General features: G+C 50.3%; 1 protein-coding gene across 1 annotated transcript in view; it reads left to right on the top strand.

Annotated features, from left to right (window-relative positions):
• Nucleotides 1-6,472, top strand: part of LOC104530545 (importin subunit alpha-5) — an 8,503-nt gene extending 2,031 nt beyond the window's left edge. The window contains exons 4-10 of the mRNA XM_010175166.1: nucleotides 946-1,214; nucleotides 1,711-1,793; nucleotides 3,043-3,306; nucleotides 3,672-3,905; nucleotides 4,241-4,423; nucleotides 5,126-5,275; nucleotides 6,357-6,472. Of these exons, the coding sequence (XP_010173468.1) occupies nucleotides 946-1,214; nucleotides 1,711-1,793; nucleotides 3,043-3,306; nucleotides 3,672-3,905; nucleotides 4,241-4,423; nucleotides 5,126-5,275; nucleotides 6,357-6,437 (1,264 nt within the window). The 3' untranslated portion in view covers nucleotides 6,438-6,472. The remainder of the gene's footprint in view (nucleotides 1-945; nucleotides 1,215-1,710; nucleotides 1,794-3,042; nucleotides 3,307-3,671; nucleotides 3,906-4,240; nucleotides 4,424-5,125; nucleotides 5,276-6,356) is intronic.
• The last annotated feature ends 3,592 nt before the right edge of the window (nucleotides 6,473-10,064 follow it).

Here is a 10,064-nt window from a genome sequence, read left to right as displayed (position 1 = left end):
CTTCCTTGACCGGCTTGAGCTGCCACTTCAGCAATCTGCTGGTGTGCTGGGGGACCAGCGCTGTTCCCAGTGGCTCTGAGGACATCTCATGGTGAGCAGATCAAAAGATTTGCTTCCAAGATGTTAACTGGAGGTTGGCCAGAGCAGACCCTTCCTGAAGGGACAAGTCATGACTTTGCTCCCTAATGTGTTTCTGCTGGCCCAACCCAAGGCTGCCCATGCCTGGGATGCCCTGGCAGCACACCATGCCATGGTGGGGTACTGGTGGCAGCAGTGACACAGCCCTGAGCTGCAGGTTCACACCTCCACACTACCCTCTGCCAGCACTCATGGTGGCTGAGCAAACCAGGCTGGGAAGCAGATCTGGCTGAAAGAATTCCTTTCTGGCTTTCTTTGACTTGGTCAGTGTTCTGATCCCACCTCCTGGGCAGCTGGACGTGCTTCTGTGCTGGTGTGAGGCCGGAAACAGCACTGGGGAGTTGGTGATTCTGGTTTTTTAGCTGGAAGAGCTGTCTGTGAAACCTCATTGTAAATGTGAGCTCTGGTGTGTGCAGGGCTGGCCAGAGCTCCTGGGCTGTGGAGCAGCAGACTCAAGCTTGTAGAGAAATTACAGAAATTGATTTATTTTTTCCACTGTCTCCAACTCCTGCAAGGTGGGGAGCATGGAATAGTGTTGTCATGGTCCCAAAAGGACATGTCAAGTATTGCACTCTTCCAAACACTCTGCTGTGGCTTCAGCATCCTCTTAGATGTGTCTTTTGCAGAAGCCTCTCTATGGCAGCTCCTCTGCTAGAGGGTTTGCTGACATGGGATGCTGAACAAGCATCTCCTACAGGTTCTGCTTCCCTTGCAGGCTACATCCTTGTATGTGGCCACAGGGTTATGGTCTGTCATGGCACCACACTGAACTTCTCATGGTGGGCTGTGTGGTGTCCTCTCTTGCAGGAAAATCCTGTCCAGGCAGAAGGACCCCCCTATCAATCAGATCATTGAGCTGGGGATCATCCCCAGACTGGTTGAATTCCTGACCCGTGCTGACAATGCTTCTCTGCAGTTTGAAGCAGCCTGGGCACTGACTAACATCGCCTCTGGCACCTCTGACCACACCAAGGCGGTGGTGGAGGCAGGTGCCATCCCAGCCTTCATCTCCCTCCTGTCCTCCCCACACATGCACATCTGTGAGCAGTCTGTGTGGGCACTGGGCAACATCGCAGGTAAGCAGAGGTCTCCAGGCCTGGGGACATGCAGATGGTCACTGTCCAAGCCAGTGCTGGGGAGATAAAAATATTGATGTTCCTCAAGATAGCTTTGTCTCCCTGCAGCTTTGTTTCCAAGCTGCTGCCCCTGTTGAAGCCTTTTGGTCCTTTCCCATGACCTGGCAGCCTTTGAGACCCTGTCTTGGTTCTGCAAGAGGGTTTTGGCCAAAGCCAAGTGCAAGACTCCATCCTGGTGGGATGGTCCAACCCACTAGTGGTGTCAGTAAGGAGAACAGAATGGGTCATGACTGGTTGGCTTGCCACAAACTAGCCATGGTGGCACTTCAGTTTACCTGGTAAATCTTCCCCACCTGAAAATACTTAATGGTGTGTGGCTGGTGAGGAGCCCAGTCACCCAGCCATGGCCTGTGGCTGCAGGTCTGACTGCTAGTTGATGTGGACTGTCTTCTGACTTGAGCAGAAGCAATAAACAACCCTTTTTTCCTCTGCACAGGTGATGGTCCTCTCTACAGAGATGCTCTTATCAACTGCAATGTGATTCCTCCCTTGCTGGCTCTGGTGTCACCTGTAACTCCAGTAAATAACCTTCGTTTTCTTGACTTAACAGCTCTTATTCCCTGGGGCGATGGGTGAATCATGGTCTATCAGCTGCCTTATAAGCAACAAGCTGTTGAATGAGCCCCTGACCTAAACTGTTTTTAATGACCCTGCTTCTGAGCTCTATATGAAGCTGGGGATGCCAAGCAGATAGTCTTCAGGTCAATGTGGTAACTTCTAGTCTTAGCTTTTCCATCCAGCTTTGAGCATCTCAAGCTAGGAATGAGATAAAACTGGTGCAAGGTAGACTTGTGTGTGCACGTGGAAGGGCTGAACTTGCCCTTCAAGCTTTGTCCTGCTACTTTTTGGGTAGATCTAAACTGCTGGATTCATGGCTTATCTCTGCCCTTCTGCAATGGTGCCTACCTCATGCTTTCTTGGTCTCTGGGAGAGAAGGACTTGCTTGGAGAAGTATAAGGTGGACTGAGAAGCTCTGCAGAGCTGTAACAGTAGTACCAATGCTTCCAGGTGTCCCAGCCCTGGGTGCAGTAGAAGGTCTATGCTTTTCTATATGTCTAGGCGTAGCCATGGCTTTGCAGGCTGGTGTTAATAAATCACCCTCTAGGCCTTCTGGGAGTTTATACTGCAAGACTTTCACCCCCCCAAAAAAATCTAACTCTTCTTACTGCTTTACTGCTCTGTTCCTACCTCAGCTCACCCTTGTCTCTTCTTGGGGAGCCCTGTAGAAGAAACATGACAAAACACCAGTTCATGTATATAAATATATATACACACACAATCCCACTCCTTGGTAGCTGTGATACTTTAAATGTAGCTCCACTGTTCTCCTGGGAGTATCCTTACTGGGATGAATTGGCCAGATGATGCAACTTGAGCAAATCCTTGAGGTGCCCTAATCTAGAACAATGAGCTGCTAATATTGAAAAACAAAACAAACCCACAACAACAAAAAAAACCCCACAAATTCCTGATCTTGTCCAAAGAATGCTCTGGAATTTGTCCCATGGACCCAGCAAATAAGCTGTTTGGCACCTTTGTTAGTCATCATAGCTTGTCCTGTCATCAGACCTGAAGTTATTGGAACTTAATACTGGGGAGGGAGAGGGTGAATCTTCTGTCTTAGCCACTTGGGTGTTTCATTTCCCTTCTTCAAATAAGCCTCAGCCCTTAAGGAGGCTGCTTCTGGCTACTTGAGAACATCTGAGCTGTAGGCACCAGAAGCAGGCTGGTCCTGCAGCAAGGATCTTACACCTCCCTTGTGTTTCAGGTTGGGTTCCTGAAGAACCTCACATGGACACTGTCAAACCTCTGTAGGAACAAGAACCCCTACCCTCCCCTGGGTGCAGTGAAGACCATGCTGCCAGTCTTCACCTGTCTCATGGAACATGAGGACAAGGACATAATTTCTGACTCCTGCTGGGCTCTTTCCTATCTGACTGATGGCTCCAACGATCGCATCCAAATTGTGGTGGATACAGGGATTCTCCCAAGGCTGGTGGAACTCATGGTCAGCCCAGAGTTGACTGTTATGGTAGGAAACTATCAGCAATCTCTAGCCTATGATCCCTTAATGTAGGAACATCTGAGGAGAGGGCAGGCATGTCTCCTTACTGCATGCAGCTAATGTGGTCTGCTGTCATCTCAGACTCCAGTATTGATTGCTTGTTTGTCAAGCTGCTGCTTGGTTCCAGCTCGCTGTGGCTGACAGACTAGATGGAGGCTGTAAAGCTGCTTAGAGCAAAGTAGGAGGACAATAGGTCTGTAAATGCAACAGTAATCACCCATGATGCCTTCCTTATTTGAAGGATCAAGCACTTAGTGAGGGATCTTGCTGGACTTTCTCACATGTATCCCTTGAGGTAAGGATTCTCCTCATCTCCTTTGATCTCTGTCTAGACTCCAGCTCTCCGTGCCATTGGGAATGTAGTTACGGGGACTGATGAGCAGACCCAGGCAGCTATCGATGCTGGTGTCTTGGCTGTCCTGCCCCAGCTCCTGCAACATGCAAAGCCAGCTATACAGAAGGAAGCTGCGTGGACACTCAGTAACATTGCAGCGGGGCCGTGCCAGCAGATCCAACAACTAATCACCTGTGGGTTGTTGCCACCTTTGGTGGAGCTGCTCGATAAGGTAAGGGATGGGTGCAGTGCTGCACATAGCTGCTGCAGAAGCAATGATGAGGTTCATGAAGTCCATGATGCCTCATTTGTAACGTACTCAGCATGTGCCCAAGAGTCACCTGAGCAGTCTGTTTCAAAGCTGTGGAGATCTTTGGAACAGCCTGGGCACTCAGACTTGTTGGTACACCTGCACAAAAGCATGGCTTGGTGTCCAACCATCACTCAGAGTGCTGGGGAAGGTGGGCCAGTCCAAACTGAACACAAGGGAAATGTCTCTCCTCATCTTGCTTGAATCTTAGAGGGATGCTAAAGCTTGGGAGTGCCTTCATTGTGCTGCTATTCCAGGGGGACTTCAAAGCTCAGAAGGAGGCTGTGTGGGCAGTGGCCAACTTCACAACAGGAGGTACTGTGGAGCAAGTGGTGGAGCTTGTCCAGTCTGGGGTCCTCAAACCTCTGCTCAACCTGCTCTTGGCCAAAGACAGCAAAACTATCCTGGTCATCCTGGATACCATTTCAAATCTCTTCGTGGTATGTTCTCCTACAACCTCTTGTATCTTTTCCCCAAAAGAACAACATGGTGTGAGCCGTTGTGTGGCTGGAACAGCTCCTCCTACAGCAGCTACTGATCTTGTGGGAGTGAGAGTTGAACTTTGTGTTGTCTGACTTGTTCTTGGGCATCTTTGGATTGTCCAAAGAGCTTGACAAGATTAAGTTCCCAAAGTGTTCCTCTTCACCTCCTGTGATCTATTTTAGTCTCCTTCTGGAAAGGAAAAGGGGTTATGTGTTACTCCTCAAGCTGGACAGAGGTGAAGGTCTTGCAGCAATGTAACTGCTGAGAAATCAAGTGGTCCTGGGGGCATTTCACCTCTGCTCCCTGCCAACTGATGTCCACATGTCTCTCACTTGAAAGCCTGTTTCTTGTAGCACATCTGAACCAGTGAAATGGCTTTTGCAAATGAAACAGTGGGTGGCAGGTGGCATCTGCTGCTCCTTGGTGTGTGGCTGTGACTTTGGTTAGCTTGTCTGGTTGGCAGTCAAGCCACTGTGCAAGAATCCCAGCAGGGACTGATGTCTTATATGCATAGTGGTCCCATCCCTGGGATCTGGTAGGGACCATAAATGCAGGAACTGTGGTCCTTTGACTTGTAGATCAGGGTCTTGCAGTGAAGACCATCTCAGACCTAGTACTGATATAAGGTTCTATTTCTCCTGCGTGGTTATTTGTTACAGGCAGCTGAGAAGCTGGGAGAGACAGAAAGGTTGTGTCTGCTGATAGAAGAGCTTGATGGTGTGGAGAAAATTGAAGCCTTGCAAACCCATGAAAACAACATGGTCTACCGAGCTGCGCTGACTATCATAGAGAAATACTTCTCTGGTGAGGTAGGTGGGTTCTTGATGTTTCTCATCTGAAAACATGAAGCTATTGCACACTGGAATGAAGCACAGACTTTAAGGATGTGAAATAGGTTTTAGGAAGAGACCTGTACATGACTAGAGTAGTCCTTGCAGTTTGTTCCAGTTGCTTCTAAAGGTCTGTAAAAGCTCTGAGTTGGCAGCTGCTGAGTTGCACAACTGATACGGATGCTGTGATAGTATCTTGCTGCTGGAATTTAAACTGGCATCAGCTGGAGTTACTGCAGTTGCTGATATGAATACCAAATGTGGAGAAGTTTCCTCCTTTGGAGCTGAGCTAGCTTGTCACTATGAATGGAAGCCTCCTACTCAGCTGATAACCACGCTCAGGTTGCGTTTGGCTTACTTGACCCTTCTCCTGCTAATGAATTTATGGAAAAAGAGGACAGGACACCAGCTAGCAGTTTCAAGAGTCCCATGACTGTCACAGATGCCATGCTTGGTCCTTAGCCTTAGTCTCGCAGATGGGGAAACATCAGGGAAGAGGCTTTGTGGTTTGGCAGACCCTAGAGCTGAGGCTCAGTCTAGATGTGAACTGCAGCAGCAGGGAGCAAATGTCTGTGTTAGTCCTCTGCCCAGAACAGGGTCTGTGGGATGTCCCTGTGAGAGGGTGTGGAGGAAGCTCTCCTACACACCAGCACCTGCCTGAGGGGCTGGATGCCAGGAGAACATCTCTCCAAAGCAGTCCTGGCTTGTTCCTGTTCCAAGCTGGCTGTTTGAGTTGAGTGAGTTCTGTCACTCCAGCTGCTTTTTTTCTTCTACCTTTGGTGCGTGAACCTATAAACTTGTCTGATATTTGTGTGTGAGGTGCAGGGGCACTGCAGCTTCAGAGTGCTGTAAAGATCAGGAGGGGCTGATCTGGTCTCCAAGGGTGCTGTTACAGTCAAGCTGATCTTAACAAGCTTGTTACAGCAGCAGAATTTATTAAAACAAGAATAAAACCAGTAAGCTGCTGGGGGGGGGGAAGCTTCAGGCAAACTCTGGTGCAGAAAGCTGAGGTCTGTGAAGATGCAGAACCTCTAACTGATGGTTATCAACTTCCTCCTAGGAAAATCCAGATCTGCAGCCTGGGACTGGCCAAGATGGACTATATGACTTCTCAGTGGAGAAGCAAGACTTCAACTTCTGAAGATGAAGCACTACACAGCTCTGAGCTGGTGGGTGAAGGTGTTCTGATAGAGCTCAGACATCCAAACCAAGAGGAGCAAAGATGCTGAGTCTTTTTACTTGTCAATAAATTGCACTTCTGGCTTTGTACTTCTTGCCTTTGCTTTTTCTCTTTTTTTATCTCCTCTCTTGCAAACACTATAGACTTTTTTTCCCATAGTGTCTTAAGGCCCTACAGAAATGTACTGGAGCTCCTGGGCATGTTTTCTGTGTGCAAAGCACAGTCAGAATGTTTCTGCTGGAAAGAGCATGGTGTTACCACCAAATCCAGCTGGGTCTCGGTGCTTGTGCTGAAACTTCTAGGCTTGACTTTGGAGTGGCTAAAGCAGCTCTTAGAGCTATTCAAGAGGTGTTTCACCCTTCTGCAGGTGAAACCACCTCTATGGGAGAGGAGATGGTCCTAGCAAGGAAGGAAATCAGCCAGGGGATGGTGGGTCAGTCGCCCCTGTGTGTGCTGCTCCACATGGACACAGGAGTAAATGCTGGTCCTTTGACAGCAAGGCTGTGTCAGAGGTGGTTGTTGCTGTGGGAGCAATTCACGTCCCACTGCAGGTTCCCAGATGCTGTCCACTAGCCTGGAACCCATCCCTCTGGCCCTGCCTAGAGCTGCCCTTTCATATTGAGGACTTGTGTTTCAGGTTTCCATGGTATGTCACTCTCCTTTGCTGACAGGAGTCCTTCCTCTGTCCAATGAGCCCTCCAGCTTTGGTCTCTAGCTGCTGTTGATGTGGCTCTTGAGTCCAGCTTGCAGCAAGCTCTGTTGTCCATCCCTGCAGCTGCAGGTACTGCTCTGCTAGAGCATGCATTGCACAAACATGATGTGCTGCAGGTCCATAATAAGCTGCTGGACACTGCTCCATCCTTGTAGTGCTGACGGTTTGTGGGAGGTTCTGCTGGGACCCTTCAGTCCCCAGGGGTTGAAGCTATCTCAAGGGCTTTGTTCCATGCAAGATGGGGGTGACAGCTTCCTCCTCCCTGCTCCCAGGGGTTTGACTCTTCAAAATGACCCTGGGTGCATTCAGGGCTTTGCTTCATCAGATGCAGTGGGAGGTGAGGTGACAGAGAAACTTATTCTGAAGGGAAAATATCTCTAGGAATTGGAACCTCTTCTTCAACTGTGGATCTGGTCTCCAGAGGATTTATGCACTTCTCCTCTGGGTCACCTAGGAAAAAAGGGAGCTGGTAGTTAAAGTCTGGTTGTGCTCCATGTAAGGAGGCATGCAGCTCTGGTGGTGTGTGCGCCAGAGCCGAGTATCACTTATTTAATATTAAAATCCTGGAGCTGATGAATTGCAAAATGGTTCTTGGGTTTTATTTCTCAGAGCCAAAGCTCTGTACTTTAAAGTGACTGAAGCGCTGTCTGAACGCGCGGCTGAAACAAGGGCCTGTGACAATCCTTTGTTCATGCCTGTGGGTGAACACAAAGGGCTCCGGCTGGGCTGCGAGCACCTTCTCCCTGCTGACAGGGCTGATCCGGCATCTGGAAACGGTCACATTTCACCAGGTAAAATGAATCTGAGGCAGGTGCTTCCTCAGTGTAAATGGAGACACTGCAGAGCAGAGCTGGGGTCTGTGGCCGCCCTGGCTTTGGACCGTGGTCCACGTAGCTTCTCCCACCGCCAGGCAGGACCATCCCTTACATGTGCTTGGGCAGCGGGGCTGCTGTTTGCTGGTGCTCTGCTGACTTAAAGCAAACTCCAAAGAGAAAGGGCCAGGTTGTTTGACTTCTCTCCTTCTTTCCTGTGTGGGCTGGAGATGAGCCTGTGGTAGATGGTGTTACCCAGAGCCCTGGGACCAAAACTGCTCACTTCTACCATCACATCCTTAAGCTGCAATAAAAGAGTGTCCCTGTAGCCTTGATGTGATCACAGAATGGTTAAGGTGGGAAGGGACCTTAAAGCTCATCCAGTTCCAACCCCCCTGCCATCAGCAGAGACACCTTCCACTAGACCAGGTTGCTCAAAGCCTCATCCAACCTGGTCTTGACCCCTGGCGGGGAGGACCAGCCACAGTGTCTCTGGGCAACCTGTTCCAGTGTCTGACCACCCTCACAGTGAAGATTTTCTTCCTCACATCTCATCTCCATCTCCCCTCTTCCACTTTTGAGCCATCACCCCTTGTCGCTCCCTGCCCTTGGCCAAAGTCCCTCCCCAGCCTTCCTGGAGCCCCTTCATGGGGAGACAAATATGTCCCTTTTCATCAGAGTGTCAGAATGTGCCTGCGGTGCTGTGCTGCAGGGCAGGCAAAGCGGAGGGGGTGTTTGGGGCAGCACCGCTGCTGTTGTCCCGTGGTGGCTGGAGAACCGGGACCGGAATGGTGAGGCTGCTGTGCTGTACCTGCCGGCTGTGGTGTTGTGGGTGTGTGAGAGACCTACAGGCATCTGCTTGCCTGGTTAATTGGAGCTGCTCTCCTCTGATCACCACTGGCTCCAGCTCTCCTGCCCAGAGCACAGGCAGCAGCTGCCGTGGCAGTTTTGGCTTCAGTGCTGTGCTCCAGGGAATTGGAGCCACTCGCTTCTCCCAGTGGGATGGGATGGGATGGGGCATCCATGGGGACCAGTGAGGGTGAGATGCTGCTGTGCTGCTTCCCCAGAACAGCTCAACCTCCCTCTAGAGATGTATTAAAAAGAAGTATTTTATCTAATTAAAGCACCCTGTATCCTGGTCCCAGCGGAGCACGGCGACGGCTGCTCGGTCCCTACGTCACTGGAGAACTGGAAAAGGTGCTGCCAAGTCCTGTGGTGGCTGTTTGCCCTGAATTAGGACCCAATTAATTTATGTATGTGAAGTAGGGTGTCTTCTAAAGCACTTTTATGCCGAATTGTTCATTTCTTACCACCATGGGTGCACCCTGCAGCCTCCCCGGCACCGTACAGACTCATTACCAAAGTCTGGCTTTGCAGGAGCGGGTGGAAGGGGATTTTGGTGGCTGTCCCTGAGGCTGCAAACCTGGAGCCTGCAGGAGCCAGTTTGAGGAGCTACATGAGCTGAAAAACCCGATGGATGGTGAGAAGGAAGAGGTGGTAGAGATGGCTTTGGGCAAGTTTGGCTGGGGTCTGCCCAGGGCAGGTACCGTCCCGGTGTGGGGACCAAGCCAGGTGAGTGCTGTGGGGCAGGGGAGGGGGGTTTTAAGGAAGAATTTAGATGTTGAAATCACTGCCTAGAGCTCCCAGTATTTATGGGGAAAGACTTTTACCTCCTCTTGTCCTGGGGAAGGGCTGGACAGAGAAATAAAAGCCGTGGTTTAAAATGGAAGATCATTTCTGCTCAGCACAGCGGCAGCACCTCGAAAGCCAGATTTACTGTGTTTGCAGGTGGAGATGACAAACTTTGCCACCAAGCCCTCTCCAAAACCTGCACTCAGCTGCTGTTTTTGTGCTGAAGAGCGAAGGTGCTCAAGATGATGCCGTTGGCACCCTGCAGCACCCGGTGACGGTCCCTGCTCAGACGTGGGCAGGAGCGACGCTGATCCCGGCACACGTCACCCCGCTCCCGTTCGATAAATCAGCCGGGTTGGGGTCCAGGATTTAGGGACTTTTCTGTTGATGGTGATTTCTGGGGGGCTGGTTTATTTTATTATTTTATTTTAT

Source organism: Antrostomus carolinensis, unplaced genomic scaffold (genome assembly GCF_000700745.2).
Source record: "Antrostomus carolinensis isolate BGI_N321 unplaced genomic scaffold, ASM70074v2 scaffold49179, whole genome shotgun sequence".
Lineage (NCBI taxonomy): Eukaryota > Metazoa > Chordata > Aves > Caprimulgiformes > Caprimulgidae > Antrostomus > Antrostomus carolinensis.
Note: the sequence above shows the minus strand (reverse complement) of the source record. Positions and strands in the feature narration are given on the sequence as shown.